The sequence below is a fragment of the Oncorhynchus masou genome, chromosome 9, assembly GCF_036934945.1.
Source record: "Oncorhynchus masou masou isolate Uvic2021 chromosome 9, UVic_Omas_1.1, whole genome shotgun sequence".
Lineage (NCBI taxonomy): Eukaryota > Metazoa > Chordata > Actinopteri > Salmoniformes > Salmonidae > Oncorhynchus > Oncorhynchus masou.
In genome coordinates, this window is record NC_088220.1 from 68616668 (window position 1) to 68634134 (window position 17467).

Below are 17467 nucleotides of genomic sequence, written 5' to 3' on the forward strand. Positions count from 1 at the left end.
TCTTTATGTGGATGGCTGAGCTAGTATTTTCATGCGAATGGCTGAGCTTGTCTCTTTATGCGGGTGGCTGAGCTCGTCTCTTTATGCGGATGGCTGAGCTCGTCTCTTTATGCGGATGGCTGAGCTCGTCTCTTTATGCGGATGGCTGAGCTCGTCTCTTTATGCGGATGGCTGAGCTCGTCTCTTTATGCGGATGGCTGAGCTCGTCTCTTTATGCGGATGGCTGAGCTCGTCTCTTTATGCGGATGGCTGAGCTCGTCTCTTTATGCGGATGGCTGAGCTCGTCTCTTTATGCGGATGGCTGAGCTCATCTCTTTATGCAGATGGCTGAGCTCATCTCTTTATGCAGATGGCTGAGCTCATCTCTTTATGCGGATGGCTGAGCTCATCTCTTTATGCGGATGGCTGAGCTCATCTCTTTATGCAGATGGCTGAGCTCATCTCTTTATGCGGATGGCTGAGCTCATCTCTTTATGCGGATGGCTGAGCTCATCTCTTTATGCGGATGGCTGAGCTCATCTCTTTATGCGGATGGCTGAGCTCATCTCTTTATGCGGATGGCTGAGCTCATCTCTTTATGTAGATGGCGAAGCTCATGCAGATGTTTCTCTCACACCATCCCTTGACCTCGAAAAACTGTTCTGTTCACATTTGCTTCACACATCTGTCAATCAATGGTTACCAGGAGTATTGACTCGGACCAATCAGAAGCTTGTTGAGGCATGAGGTCAGCATATAAATACCTGGACTCGCACATCAAAGTGCTGAGGGATGATGTAAGGAGAGATTTTTTGTGACTGCAAAGACTTGGATGCTACGTTTTCGAATGACAGTGCATACATTTGTTTGTTAGTTGAGTTTGAGTTTATTCATTCTTACTCACAGATCAAACTGAAGAAATGCAGAATTTACATTACTAATAATTGCAAAACACTCATTTTGATTCATAATTACATTGTTTTTCAATTTTGCACCAAATAGAAAGTGTGAGCAATAATAAAACTAAAGCATAGTTTACATTGTCTTAAGGGATAAATCAATGAAGACCACCTCTTCCAGGGCCATAGGAGACACCATATTTCTCTATACTCAGCCGGTGGGGCAGAAGAATCATGTCTAAACCAATTTAGGATAGGGTGAAACGCTAGCGCCTGGAAATACAATTTAAAGTTTGGTACAAATAGTCCTCATACGTCTTTCCTTGCAATATACATTTTAGAACCACACAATGAATTGTATCCCAATAGTGGGATACAAAGAGGAGCCATGGGAAGAATTCAACTCCAGACATTTAGCCGTGGCAATATATTCATTTTGACGGTTAAAGCAATTGGGATATAATTCCATCTATTGAGGTCAGATTGAATTGATTTGAGCGTTCTGTTGAGGTTTCTGGCAATGGTTTTATATAAAGAAGGAAATATACCTTCTCCCAAATATTTCAAATGGTAAACGAACTGGATTCCATAAATAGAGATAGAGTCCCCCCTCGGGTCTTGAGAGGCAGCAGCGCTGATTTGGTTAGACTACTTTTAGAACTTGAGATGAAGCTGAATTTATCTTCAATGCGTTTGGGAGCGATTGAGATACATTGTCTACATATAGTAAAGTATTGTCTGCATCTAATGAGATTAAGTCAACTGTAGATTTGAGAGAAATTTGTGTTAATTCCTACGATTGACGAATTGCCTGGGACCAGACGTTCCACGGATAATAAGATTTGCAATGTCAAAATTGGATCGCCTCGTCTGCTACTTCTAGTGATTCTGAATGGAACAAATGAGATATTGCCTGTTATAACTATGGCTGAGGGATTGACATATAGTATTTTAATAATATTCATGTAATTGGAGACAATTCCTATATGTTCCAAGACAGAGCAGAGATATGACCATTCTAGACTATGAAAAGCTATTTCTGCATCAAGAGGTAATGCAGCCCAAGGAGCTGTTGTTTCTAATGAAGCGTCGAAGATATGTAATAGTCCGATGGAGGATATCCAAGGATAAACACTTTTTAACAAACCCGATTTAGTCCATGTGGATCAATTTGGGTAAGTAAGTCTTGAGACGACAACATTTTGGAAAAAACATTTAATATCGGTGTTTATCAAAGATAGGGAGCGATAGTGAGAACCTGGGTGGTATCAATACCTTTTTTAAATAAAAGTGTAATTAGAATGAAATATATTTTCATAAACATGTTCCATTAAAGTCTTTGTGCTTTGTGGGAAAGAGAGGAAAACAAAGAAATGACACAATGAAATGAGAGAACATACCACTTCCTTTAATACCGTAGGGCAACGCTAATGTGGACTGATGTTGTCGCCAGAAGAAATCATCCAGTTTGAAGAAGAGCTCTGTTTGTCTGCTAATGCTGTATTAGGAACAGTGGAGAAAATAATTCACATTACAACCTGGAAATATGCAAGGATATAGTGTACAGTTCCTACTAAATATTCCATACTGCCAATGGTATGGGGATATAAAGTACACACTGCTGACCTGGCAGTTTTAGTTTCAGTCATTAAAATGGAAATGAACTTAGCCATAATTCCTTCTCATAGTTCAGTCTAATCAACCTCCATGTCTATCAGGCAGACAAATTGTACGTATTATAAGCAAAGCCGATTTCAATAAAAATGTTCCCAACTCAACAAGTAATATGTTAACATGATGTCATTCAGCAAGCATGCCCCTCTTTAAAATCAACTTTTGGCATTTTTACTGCCAAGACGAAGAAGAAAAAAAAACAATGATGTACATTGCATTCGGAAAGCATTCAGATCCCTTCACTATTTCCATGTTTTTTTTTTACTTTAGAGCCTTATTCTGAAATAGATTAAATTTAAAAAATGTAATCCTTTTTATCAAAAATAAAAACTGAAATATGACATTTACATAATTATTCAGATCATGTCTAATCAATTGAATTTACCACAGGTGAACTCCAATCAAGTTGTCGAAACATCTCAAGGATGATCAATGGAACAGGATGCACCTGAACTCAATTTTGAGTCTCATAGCAAAGGGTCTGAATAATTACAGTGGAGCAAAAAAGTATTTCGTCAGCCACCAATTGTGCAAGTTCTCCCACTTAAAAAGACGAGAGAGGCCTGTAATTTTCATCATAGGTACACTTCAGCTACGACAGAAAAAAATGGAAAAAAATCCAGAAAATCACATTGTAGGATTTTTTATGAATTTATTTGCAAATTATTAATTATTATTAAATATTATGAATTATTGTATGTAAATAAGGTATCTGTTTTCTATTTGTAATACATTTAAAAATATACAAAAAAAACTGGTTTTGCTTTGTTATTATTGGGTATTGTTTGTAGATTGATGAGGAAAAATGTGTATTTAATCTATTTTAGAATAAGGCAGTAACGTAACAAAATGTGGAAAAGGGAAAGGGGTCTGAATACTTTCCGAATGCACTGTACCAGGCAGGGTTTTTACAGTGCTGATAGTCACTGTTTATTATATTTGCATAGTCACTTTACCCCTACCTACAATTTACCATGATTTCGAAGGAATTGTCAGGAGATCTGGGCAAGGGTACCAAAACATTTCTGCAGCAGTGAAGGTCCACAAGAAGAGTGGTTTCCCATCATTCTTAAATGGAAGAAGTTTGGAACCACCAAGACTCTTCCTAGAGCTGGCCGCCAGGCCAAACTGAGCAATCTCGGTGTTTTTGGACCATAAGAGTTTGTTGGTGATGTGGACACCAAGGAACTTGAAACTCTCGACCTGCTCCACTTCAGCCCCGTCAATGTGAATGGGGGCGTGTTCGGCCCTCATTTTCCTGTAGTCCACGATCAGCTCCTTTGTCTTGCTGACGTTGAGGTTGAGGTTGTCGGTAATCAGACCTACCACTGTTGTTGTCGTCAGCAAACTTAATGATGGTGTTGGAATCTTGCTTGGCCGCGCAGTCATGAGTGAACAGGGAGTACAGAAGGGGACTAAGCATGCACCCCTGAAGTAACCTATATTTAGGATCAGTATTGCAGATGTGTTATTGCCTACCCTTACCACCTGGGGACGGCGCGACAGGAAGTCCAGGATCCAGTTGCAGAGAGAGGTGTTTGGTCCCAGGGTCCTTAACTTAGTGATGAGCTTTGTGTGCACTATGGTGTTGAACGCTGAGCTGTAGTCAATGAACAGCATTCTCACATAGGTGTTCCTTTTGTCCAGGTGGGAAAGGGCAGTGTGGAGGGCGATTGAGAATGCATCATCTGTGGATCTGTTGGGGATATATGCAAATTGGAGAGGGTCTAGGGTTTCCGGGAAGATGATGTCGATGTGAGCTATGACCAGCCTTTCAAAGCACTTCATGAATACAGACGTGAGTGCTACAGGAAGGTAGTCATTTAGGCAGGTTACCGTTGCTTTCTTGGGCACAGGGACTATGGAGGTCTGCTTGAAACATGTTGGTATTACAGACTCGGTCAGGGAGAGGTTAAAAAAAACCTGCACACCCATCCAGCATCACTACTCTGGACGGTTCTGACTTACAATATGTGGACAACTACAAATACCTAGGTGTCTGGTTAGACTCTAAACTCTCCTTCCAAACTCACATTAAGCATCTCCAATCCAAAATGAAATCTAGAATCAGCTTCCTATTTCGCAACAAATCATCCTTCACTCATGCTCCCAAACATACCCTTGTAAAACTGACTGTCCTACCGATCCCTGACTTCGGCGATGTCATTTACAAAATAGCCTCCAACACTCTACCTTGCAAATTGGATGCAGTTTATCACAGTGCCGTCCGTTTTGTTACCAAAGCCCCATATACTACCCACCACTGCGACCTGTATGCTCTCGTTGGCTGGCTCTCGTTGGCTGGCCCTCGCATTCATATTTGTTGCCAAACACACTGGCTCCAGGTCATCTAAGTCTTTGCTAGGTAAAGCCCCGCCTTATCTAAGCTCACTGGTCACCATAGCAGCACCCACCCGTAGCACGCGCTCCAGCAGGTATATTTCACTGGTCACCCCCAAAGTCAATTCCTCCTTTGGCCGCCTTTCCTTCAAGTTCTCTGCTGCCAATGACTGGAATGAACTGCAAAACTCAATGAAGCTGGAGACTCATATCTCCCTCACTAACTTTAAGCACCAGCTGTCAGAGCAGCTCACAGATCACTGCACCTGTACATAGCCCATCCAACTACCTCATCCCCATACTGTTATATATTTTGCTCCTTCGCACCCTAGTATCTCTACTTGCACACTCATCTACTGCACATCTATCACTCCAGTGATTAATTGCTAAATTGTAATTATTATGGCCTATTTATTTCCTTTACCTCCCTTATCCTACCTCATTTGCACACACTGTATATAGACATTTTCTATTGTATTATTGACTGTATTTTTGTTTATTCGATGTGTAACTCTGTTGTTGTTTGTGTCGCACTGCTTTGCTTTATCTTGGCCAGGTCGCAGTTGTAAATGGGAACTTGTTTTCAACTAACCTACCTGCTTAAATAAAGGTTTATATATATATATATATTTTTTTTTTAAATGTCAGTGAAGATACTTGACAGTTTGCTCGTGCATGCTCTGAGTACACTGCCTGGTAAACCATCTGGCCCAGCGGCCTTGTGAATGTTGACCTGTTTAAAGGTCATACTCACTGCGGCTATAGAGAGCATGATCACACAGTCATTCCAGAACAGCTGATGCTCTCATGCATGCTTCAGTGTTGCTTTCCTCGAAGCGAGCATAAAAAGGTATTTAGCCCGTTTTGTAGGCTCGCTTCACTAGGCAGCTCGCGACTGGTTTCCCCTGTAGTGTGTAATAGTTTGTAAGCCCAGCAACATCCACGAGCGTCAGAGCCGGTGTAGTAGGATTCAGTCTTAGTCCTATATTGACGCTTTGCCTGTTTAATGCTTTGTCTGAGGGCATAGCGGGATATCTTAGAAGCGTCCGGATTAGTGTTCCACTCCTTGAAATCGGCAGCTCTAGCCTTTAGCTCATTGTGGATGTTGCCTGTAATCCATGTCTTCTGGTTGGGATATGTACATCCGGTCACTGTGGGGACGACGTCGTGGATGCACTTATTGATGAAGCCGGTGACTGAGGTAGTATACTCCTCAATGCCATTGGATGAATCCCGGAACATATTCCAGTCTGTGCAAGCAAAACAGTCCTGTAGCGTAGCATCTGCGTCTTCTGACCACTTCCATATTGAGTGAGTCACTGGTACTTCCTGCTTTATTTTAAAAAAACTTGTAAGCAGGAATCAGGAGGATAGAATTATGGTCAGATTTGCGAAATGGAGGGTGAGGGAGAGCTTTGTAGGCGTGTCTGCTTGTGGAGTAAAGGTGGTCTACAAAATGGTAGAAATTAGGTAAAAACGGATTTAAGTTTACCTGCATTAAAGTCCCCGGCCACAAGCAGCACCGCTTCTGGATGAGTATTTTCTTGTTTGCTTATGGCCGTATACAGCTCATTGAGTGTGGTCTTAGTGCCAGCATCGGTTTGTGGTGGTAAATAGACAACCATGAAAAATATAGATTATAGATAGATTGGTAGATAGTGTGGTCTACAGCTTATCATGAGATATTCTGCCTCAGGTGAACAATACCTCGAGACTTCCTTAATATTAGACATCGCGCACCAGCTGTTATTGACAAATAGACACCACCCCTCGTCTTACTGGACGTAGCGGTTCTGTCCTGCCGATGCACGGAAAACCCAGTCAACTGTATATTATCCATGTCGCCGTTCAGCCATGACTCTGTGAAACATAAGATATTACAGTTTTTAATGTCCCGTTGGTAGGATAGTGTTGATCGGAGCTCATCCAGTTTATTATCCAGTCTTTGCACGTTGGCCAATAGTACAGATGGGAGAGGCGGGTTACCCACTCGTCGAAAAATTCTCCCAAGGCACCCGGATCTGCGCCCCCTGTATCTCCATCTTTTCTTCATGTGAATGATGGGGATTTGGGCTGGTCTGTGAGCAACAGTATATCCTTCGAGTCAAACTCATTAAAGAAAAAAATATTAATCCAGTTCGAGGTAATTAATCGCTGTTCTGATATCCAGCTCTTTCCGGTCATAAAATATGGTAGCAGCAACATTATGTCTAAACTAAGTTACAAACTATGCAAAAACAAAACACACAAAATAGCACAATTGGTTAGGAGCCCGTAAAACAGCAGCCATCCCCTGCAGTGCCATTATCTCAGTCTCATAGGAAAGGGTCGGAATGCTTTTGTAAAAATGGTATATCTGTTTGTTTATATTTTTATACACTTGCAAACTTTTCTAAAAACACTTTTTCACTTTGTCATTACGGGGTATTATTTGTAGACTGAAAAAAAAACATTGTTCATTTTAGAATAAAGCTGTAAAGTAACAAAAATGTGGAAAAGGTAAAGGGGTCTGAATACTTACTGAATGTACTGTACAGTACTGAGACTCCAAGGAAAGGGGTGAGACAAACATCTAGTACACTAGTAAAATGTATTAGTCTATTACTGTCTCCTGGTGTTTGTTCTCTGGTTGGAATTTAACATGGAGGATTATGCTTTGGATACCCGCTGTTTACGAGTAAGTAACAGTTAGTCATTGAGATATATTACCATGGTGTGCCAGTTGTAGTTGTCAGTGAAAGACTAAGGGACAACTTGGGGGCTTCCAATTAAGAGTGACATTGTTATTGCCTAGGAGGTGTCATGACGTTGGCCTCTTTGGGTATAGCAAGCCCCATCCCCCTCTCCCTGCCTCCCCCTTTCCTCCTTCAACTATGTTGCTGTGGTCAGAGAGATGTCGTAAATTCCTGAGGATCTCCTCAAGGACACACAGTATAGAGAGAGTCAATTTTCACAAAGGAAATCCTTCCACCTCACAGAACCTGAGGTACAAACAAATTTCATGTTCCAGAGAAAGTATAAAAGATCGGTGAAGAATCCAGCTACGAACTGGTCCGTTTGTCACAATTTGGGGAAGCTCATGGGAGACGGTGTGGCCACATTACCGTAACACTGTTAATATAATAGCCTCAGATATGAGATTTACATCTAATTGTTGTATAAGATGAATGAGTGAATATGATACTGTTTGTATAATTGTGTAATATGATTTTGGACTGTTTAATGAAGAAAAATACAATTCCCTTTTGATTTGAACTAAATCAGAGGTCCGCCCCTGAGCCCAGTTAGGGTCAGGCATTCTGGGACAGCCCATTTTCGGCCCTTCTGAATAAAACCCTCACTCGGGTTTTCGATCAGCAGACCGAGCTTACCTCAATTACGAGATGGCTAAAGGTTGCAGACCATGTTTTTCTCCATTAGGGGAGACAAAGGTTGTAGACCATTGCTGAATCTTTTAACCATACCACGTGGTTAAACTCTTAGACTATCGATACCGGCAGAATAAGAACAAGTCTTTGATATTAATTACTAGTCTGCAGCTAGGAATTCGGTATCATTGAACGCAAAGAACGACAACCACCGACACATCCATTCTACAACAAATGTCACTCTGAACTATCCCCCCTAACCAAACCGAGAGAGAGAGGGAGAGAGACAGACAATTCTACAAAAGAGAAACACTTTTCACCAGCGATCAAGACGACACACTGAGCGTTAATATATATATTGATTGCAATTGTTCCCGAATGAGTGAGCGTTCATGTGCAAAGGATTAGCATTTCAATTGTTATAATTATCACTCTGTAGTGACTTCTTAGTCGACCCCCACTTCCCCTTTTGTCTAACAAGCCGCCATGCCGGTTTAGCCCACTAGGGCACATTCTCCTATCATTTCATGTAACCACATGTACCTTGTTTGTTTGTTTGTTTATGCATTTCTGTGAATTACTTAGTTAGTAATAAATAAATGATTTAAACAATTGATGTATGGATGACTCATAGTGAAGTCTGGGTTTGTGCAGATAACCAACAATTTACGATGTTTTGAATGAGACTAATGTGAGGTAAAGTAAATCATTCATTAATTCAAAGACTAATTGATCAGATAAAATATCTGAAAAGTTATTTTAGGAAATTATAACTTTGTAATCTGAATATTTTTCCTTGCTGCCCCGACTTCCTAGTAATTACGGTTACATGATTAATCAGTCTAATCGCGTAATAACTAATTACAGAGAATCTTTGATAAAAACTATCAGTCTTCAGTTAATGATAGTAAAGACACGACAGAGGCCTCCCAGTGTCTGATACTGTAATTAAGCATCTGATTTGCATGTGAAAAATGACCTGACCTTCTCAACACATGAATCAAAATCAGTTGGTAAACAGTATTGATCTTGAGAAAATGGAGCATTGTTAATCTCTATATTTTGCAGGTCATGTCTGAGGGGAGCTGAGAGGAGGCCAACTGAACTCAATGGTCTAGTGGTCAGAGAAAGAAATGGCTGACCCCAAGGTTGCTGGATGGAGCATATCACTGTTGAACGCTTGAGCAGTGCACAGAAATAGAGCAGCTCTAGTACATACCCAGTTGAATAAACTGAAAATAGAGGACCATTCAAGTGTCCTGGACAAAGATACTCAGCAAGCTAGAGAAATACATTTGTCCATTGTCCTCCTGAAAAAAACATTTAATTGTGTGAATCGAAAGCTCCTTTAAAAAAACAGACTTGCTCTTAGGGGTCTGTTTTCATTGATGATCCATCAGCAGTTTCAACTTAAACAATTGTTCCATACAATTTACTTTACTGAGTCAATTTGTAGAAAATTATTTCCTTTCATAATACAATTGTTCCTACTTACAAAAAATGATTAAATTTACTGGTGACCGGGTGAAAACAGCCCCCAAATGTCAAAAGAAGCTGGCACCTCGCATTCCAGTAAAAGCATTGGCAGAAATTAGTTTGACTGAAACCCATCACCCCCACCCTCCTCGTTTTAAAGACAGACACTGCATTACTCACTTAAAATTGAGGCTCTCCCACTTCTTCTGCTTTAGCCAGCCGCCACACAGTGACTTGCTAGGAGTCAAAGGAGACTTGCTGGTGCCTCCATAACTGAAAGAACAGCACACAAATCACCACAGTTGGGACAAAAACTGCTGACTGTTTAAACACTCACCGTGCCCAGTGACTTTAGTTTAAAAAAATGTAAAGGGTGGGTATCTATTGAAGGCCTAAATTGACTGCCGTTTACCCACTTAAAGCTGTGGGTAGACAAGATGTTGGCTAGGTGAATGGAGTGGGCTGTCAACATGTTGTGATTCAGCAGCGGCCTTATTTCAAGTTTTCCTTTTCCTTCAGTAAAGCATAGATGAGCATCTACGTGATTGCTCTGCCTGCTGTTCCAGAGAGGGAGCTTCCAGGCAGTAGACCAGGGCTGAGGCCTGAGGGCCGAGCAGGAGAAGCCTTACCTCTGAAGGAAAACGTGGAAGCAGTAGTAGGAGACTAAGAACAGTACAACAGCGAACAGTCTAAAGCACCATCCTGGAGAGGGAGAGAACAACCACATGCAATAGATTAGAAACCAACATAATGCTTTTCTTGTATAGCCTGTGGTAAAATCCTAGTCTATGATATTTCAAATTGCTGCTAATTATGGCATGAGATTGCATGAGATCCAATCTGCAGGCAAGCAGGCAGGCACGGCTGCAGGCAGATCTTCACTTCCTACAGTATCACTAACTTAACATCCACTGGAGTGGAATGGAGGAGTGCTATTACTTGAGCAGTAAATAAACAAAAAACAAAGCAGCCCCTAGAACTTTCAGTTCCCACATCAAACAACTCTGCCGAACAAAAGTCTCCTCTACCTCCACACTAGCAACATGTCAATGACCACAAACATTCTCTCGTCTGGTAGATAAACACTCCCCCAGCCCAGACAGTGGTCTACATGTACAGGGGCTTAGGAGGGAGGGAGGGAGGGCAGTCCTCCAGCTCATAGACATACTTCCCACACATTTGTTCCAGGAATACAAATGGCTACTAATACGGTAAAGGCAAACATGTAGTGCCAAACTAAACATGGTCTCCATCGAGCTGAATCTGCTTTCTGGTACTGCCATTAACAGAGTCAGAGAAACCTTGGACTGGCTTTTCATTTTCAACACAGCAGCTAGGCAAACTGAAATTAGCTGGTATGTGAGAGATAACATAGGGATGTTATTGTGTAACACTACATCTACCAAAAGCTTGAGTGAACTGAAAGAATGAAACTGTACCAGGCTAGATTTGTACAAATACTGTAAACCTTCTATAAAAAGAAAAGTAAAGAAAACAGTAGAAAACAAAACTATTCCATGTTTTTCATTTCAAGAACAACAACCACAAATGAAGACAGGAGTTAAATGTCTGATTAAAGTATTGTATGTGCAGGGGTGTATTGACAACTCCTGTAAGGAAGCAGCGGGGGAGCTTACTTTTAGCAGTCTTTAGGGACATCTTCACATGCTCCTTCGCCCTCTCATCTCGGTACTGCGCATGATGTTACCCTGAGGGGGAAGGTGAAGGAAGAACAGCATATTAGCACCTATAACATCAGGCTCAATCGGACAGGAGTGACGCCAGCAAATTAAAATAACCATATGCCTTAAACGGCACAATAAATGACATCTTTCTCCACCAGGATGATAAATGAGAAACTGGGATTGAAATGAAACACCAAGACAATACGTAGATTACACAGTCACTTCAGGGGACTCTGGAGCACTGACTGATGATAATCATTGCAGTGTTTCTCTGGCTTTGTGCTCATTGTGAAAAAAGTGGAATTGGCTGTCTCCAGTGACTATGCACCAGACAGTGTGGGAAAGAGCCATAGAGATTAGAGGTCGACCGATTAATCGGAATGTCTGATTTCAAGTTTTCATAACAATCGGAAATCTGTATTTTTGGGTGTCGATTTTGCAGATTTTACACCTTTATTTAATCTTTATTTAACTAGGCAAGTCAGTTAAGAACACATTCTTAGTTTCAATGACGGCCTAGGAATAAGGCAGAACGACAGATTTTTACCTTGTCAGCTAGGGGGATCCAATCTTGCAACCTTACAGTTAACTAGTCCAACGCTCTAACCACCTGCCTCACGAGGAGCCTGCCTGTTACACAAATGCAGTAAGCCAACGTAAGTTGCTAGCTAGCATTAAACTTATCTTATAAAAAACAATCAACGAATGTTGTTGTTCCAATGTGTGCTTAACCATAAACATCAATGCCTTTCTTAAAATCAATACACAAGTATATTTTTTTTATATCTCCGCTTATATTTCACTTCCGTCATCATGAAGTGCTTTGAGAGACTAGTCAAGGACCATATCACCTCCACCCTACCTGACACCCTAGACCCACTCCAATTTGCTTACCGCTCAAATAGGTCCACAGACGATGCAATCTCAACCACACTGCACACTGCCCTAACCCATCTGGACAAGAGGAATACCTATGTGAGAATGCTGTTCATCGACTACAGCTCGGCATTCAACACCATAGTACCCTCCAAGCTCGTCATCAAGCTCGAGACCCTGGGTCTCGACCCAGCCCTGTGCAACTGGGTACTGGACTTCCTGACGGGCCGCCCCCAGGTGGTGAGGGTAGGTAACAACATCTCCTCCCTGCTGATCCTCAACACTGGGGCCCCACAAGGGTGCGTTCTGACGCCCTCTCCTGTACTCCCTGTTCACCCACGACTGCGTGGCCACGCACGCCTCCAACTCAATCATCAAGTTTGCGGACGACAACAGTGGTAGGCTTGATTACCAACAACGACGAGACGGCCTACAGGGAGGAGGTGAGGGCCCTCGGAGTGTGGTGTCAGGAAAATAACCTCACACTCAACGTCAACAAAACTAAGGAGATGATTGTGGACTTCAGGAAACAGCAGAGGGAACACCCCCCTATACACATCGATGAAACAGTAGTGGAGAGAGTAGCAAGTTTTAAGTTCCTCGGCATACACATCACAGACAAACTGAATTGGTCCACTCACACAGACAGCATCGTGAAGAAGGCGCAGCAGCGCCTCTTCAACCTCAGGAGGCTGAAAAAATTTGGCTTGTCACCAAAAGCACTCACAAACTTCTATAGATGCACAATCGAGAGCATCCTGACGGGCTGTATCACCGCCTGGTACGGCAACTGCTCCGCCCTCAACCGTAAGGCTCTCCAGAGGGTAGTGAGGTCTGCACAACGCATCACCGGGGGCAAACTACCTGCCCTCCAGGACACCTACACCACCCGATGTTACAGGAAGGCCATAAAGATCATCAAGGACATCAACCACCCGAGCCACTGCCTGTTCACCCTGCTATCATCCAGAAGGCGAGGTCAGTACAGGTGCATCACAGCTGGGACCGAGAGACTGAAAAACAGCTTCTATCTCAAGGCCATCAGACTGTTAAACAGCCACCACTAACATTGAGTGGCTACTGCCAACACACTGACACTGACTCAACTCCAGCCACTTTAATAATGGGAATTGATGGGAAATTATGTAAATATATCACTAGCCACTTTAAACAATGCATACGTATATACTGTACTCTATATCATCGACTGCATCCTTATGTAATACATGTATCACTAGCCACTTTAACTATGCCACTTTGTTTACATACTCATCTCATATGTATATACTGTACTTGATACCATCTACTGTATCTTGCCTATGCTGCTCTGTACCATCACTCATTCATATATCCTTATGTACATATTCTTTATCCCCTTACACTATGTATAAGACAGTAGTTTAGGAATTGTTAGTTAGATTACTTGTTGGTTATTACTGCATTGTCGGGACTAGAAGCACAAGCATTTCGCTACACTCGCATTAACATCTGCTAACCATGTGTATGTGACAAATAAATTTGATTTGATATTTAGCCAATATTGATCAGAGTTACCTTGTCCTATGGATATCTACACAGTTATACAATTGGCAAGGTGGTGTAAGCCTACACGAAACACACACCTTATTTTAAGTGAATCTAAAAATATCCTATGGAATAAATGAATGAAGGAACCTCTTTTCAGATTTGGTAGAAGGTGTCATGGGATTTATGACTTGCACTTTGGTAGTCAATTCTACCCATGTCCATTATTAAAATAGGATTTCCTGCATTTAGAAATTACAGTTTTTGTTTTCAACATTCACCACAGGTAACTTAAACTCTATTTTTATTCAAACAGTTGAGAGTATTTGTCTCTTAAGCAGACTCTTCAGTATCATTGTCACTTCAGAGCTGTGTGTGTGTTTTACAGATGACAGAGAAAAGCAGAGCACCAGTGTGGGACTATTACATGGAATTAGCACCAGGGAAAGCAAGGTGTCTTATTTGTGATAAAGATGTAAGCATGGGGTCAGCAACGGCTAAATCAAAACATACCACCAACCTGTGGAATCACCTTAAGAACACCCCTCCAAAAGCCCATATGTATTATATTAAGTTAAAATAAAAGTGTTCATTCAGTATTGTTGCAATAGTCATTATTACAAAAATCGTCCGATAAATCGGTATCGTCATTTTTTGACCTCCAATAATCGGTATCGGCGTTGAAAAATCATAATCGGTCGACCTCTAATAGAGATAGCAAGAGAGAGGCATAGAGAGCGAGAGAAGGAACATTAAATTTGACATACCAATGAAAAATACTTTAGTCAGTTATAGAACCCATTGCCCTTTATGGCTGTGAGGTCTGGGGTCCGCTCACAATCCAAGAATTCACAAAATGGGACAAACAGCAAATTGAGACTCTGCATGCAGAATTCTGCTAAAATATCCTCGGTGTACAATACCAAATAATGCATCCAGAGCAGAATTGGACCAATACCCGCTAATTATCAAAATCCAGAAAAGAGACATTCAATTCTACAACCACCTAAAAGGAAGCGATTCCCAAACCTTCCGTAACAAAGCCATCACCTACAGAGCGATGAGAGTCCCCTAGTATTCACAAACAGAAAATTAAGTTCATATTTACCTGATCTATTTGATATTAATGGTTAACAATTAATATTTAAATAATAGTAAGACATTTCTATCCTTCTAGTGTCTGTGTTTTTATAGTCTCCACTCATTCAGCTAATCTGGGCGTATGGTCACTAGAGATTGAGCTGAGAGATTGAGCTTGAGCTGACAAATTAGTTAAAGACTGTATTACATAGACAATAATGTGTTTTACTAGAGATAGCTTATGAGTAGAACCATCCCTCATTGTCTCAAAATCATCCTTGCAACTGGGAAACTAAGCCAGGGTTGGGTTAAGATAACAACCCCGTGCAGATAACAACAGGTTGAACTCAGAGTGGTTTATGATGCCCCAATCTGCATGGGAAGGGTGGAAACAACCATGACTAATTATTCTTAGTGTCAGCTATATAAAGAACTCTGCATTTGTGTAAAGGTTAAGCTGCTTGGCCCAACTTGACTCGTCTCATTATAGCAATAATCTATATTAAATAAGATGATTGTTTGAAGAAATCACGGTCTCTCTCAGTTATAATTTCCACAACAGACCCCACAGAGCCCCAGGACAGAAACACAATTAGACCCAACCAAATGATGAGAAAACAAAAAGATAATTACTTAACACATTGGAAAGAATTAACAAAAAAACTCAGCAAACTACAATGTTATTTTACTCTAAACCGAGAGTTCACAGTGACAGAATACCTAACCACTGTGACTGACCCAAAATTAAGGAAAGCTTTGACTATGTACAGACTCAGTGACCATAGCCTTGCTATTGAGAAAGGCCACTGTAGGCAGACCTGGCTCTTTAAGAGAAGACTGTGCATACTGCCCACAAAATGAGGTAGAAACTGAGCTGCACTTCCTAACCTCCTGCCAAATGCATGACCATATTAGAGACACATATTTCACGCAACACGCAAAATAAGTCCAGTCCAATTAATCCCCAATTTTTTTTAGAAACCTCCACTGGGAGTCCATTGAGCCCTGGTGCATGGCCAGGGGACATCTGGGTTACTCTGCCAGTTAATGGGACAACAGAGGAATGTCCATTTCATCCCACTGTGCCAGAGAGAGCATAGGGAGTTCTGCAAACAAAACCTGAGCACACATAGGATCACACAGTTCTGCCCTATACAACTCAGTATAAATCTCTACAGCCCGCTCCCGCATCTCCCCACCACAGAGGTCACCTGCCCATCAGACAGCCGTAGACAATGCATACCCTTTGCTTCACCGCTCTGTCTTTCCAAACAAAAGAAGAAGAAGCTGGGAGTGTCCATCTCTTACAAGTGTTTCCTTTGCTTTAACCTGGAAAAAACTGCCCAGGTCCCTACGTAATTCAACTAAATTAGCCTGGAGGACTACATTGCCTTGCCCCACCATCTCTACCTCCATCTCACTAATACAACGCTCGAGTTCCCCCAATCCTAGCCTCTGGAGGATGAGAGAGCTGTTTACTGTTGACAGAAAAGCCAAATTTGGACTTTCCCCACATCCCACAATTGATTCAGAGACTTATACTCCTCTCTTTGCTGCCCCCACCTTTCCTCAAAATATCTGGAAACCTAAGAAAAAAAATTGAATCTTGTAAGAGCTTTACATTAAACTTCCATTAAAATGCATGCCGAGGCCCTGATGAAATAGACTGCTGAGCCATGGTTATGTTGTGAGCCGAAAAACCCACCGGGAGAATGGTAGCGTCTAACAGCCTATTGCTCTGATTGCTGGACATGTAAAATCAATCAAGTCAGGCTGCACTCACCCTAGCCCCAAAGACCTTCACCCATGTATACTGTCTTGTGTCAGGATATATAGTTTTCCAAACATCCACAAGGTCGAACTGATTAATGATGTCCCTTAACACTCCCACTGACCCTGAATGAGGCTCCCCATTTCTATATTTCGTAAAAACCATTGTACAGTTCCAGTTCCCGCCGACCACCAGCGTCTCCTCAGGCGCTACCTGTGAGAGTTCCTGTCTAAAACACCCAAATAGAAGCCCCCCTGTGTTAGGCGCATACACATTTATAAAGGCAAAACCCATGTTGTTCATTTCTGCTTTTACTACAAGCAGCCTACCCCTACACAACTCATTTGAGGAGCAACCCTGCATTAAAATATGTCCCATGGCTCAACACACTTGCCCCTTTCCACCTGAGTCCCCAATCGACTTCATTCACCACATTACTATGCGTCTCATAAAGAAACAACACCTGTACTTGTACTTTGTTTTACATATTCACCCAACACACTCCTCTTTCCTGCATCTCTGGCGCCATTTATATTAAGCGATCCAACCCAAAGAGTCTCCATTAGAAGTGGGAGAAAAGCCAGCAAAGAAAGAGACCAATAAAATGCTCAAAAAGCCCAAGTGCCAGAAAAAAAACAATTAATCTGAACAGCGTCTGAAGGTAGACTTTTACGCACGGTTGTGACCCACTTACTCAACTTAAACCGTTTCCTGGGTGAGAGGACACCATGCCCCTCATTTTTCATAGCATGTTGTACTGATCTTACAAACTCTCAGATCGAGAAAAAAAGCCTC

The 17467-nt window shown here is 41.7% G+C and overlaps 1 protein-coding gene across 4 annotated transcripts in view; it reads right to left on the reverse strand.

Moving 5' to 3' along the window:
- Positions 1–17467, reverse strand: part of LOC135546546 (CMP-N-acetylneuraminate-beta-galactosamide-alpha-2,3-sialyltransferase 4-like) — a 75355-nt gene that overhangs the window by 10228 nt on the left and 47660 nt on the right. For all 4 annotated transcript variants that reach the window (XM_064975059.1, XM_064975058.1, XM_064975061.1 and 1 more), the window contains 4 exons: positions 11374–11445; positions 10366–10438; positions 9917–10009; positions 2279–2376 (listed from right to left, as the gene is read on the reverse strand). In XM_064975059.1, the coding sequence (XP_064831131.1) occupies positions 2279–2376; positions 9917–10009; positions 10366–10438; positions 11374–11395 (286 nt within the window). In that variant the 5' untranslated portion in view covers positions 11396–11445. The remainder of the gene's footprint in view (positions 1–2278; positions 2377–9916; positions 10010–10365; positions 10439–11373; positions 11446–17467) is intronic.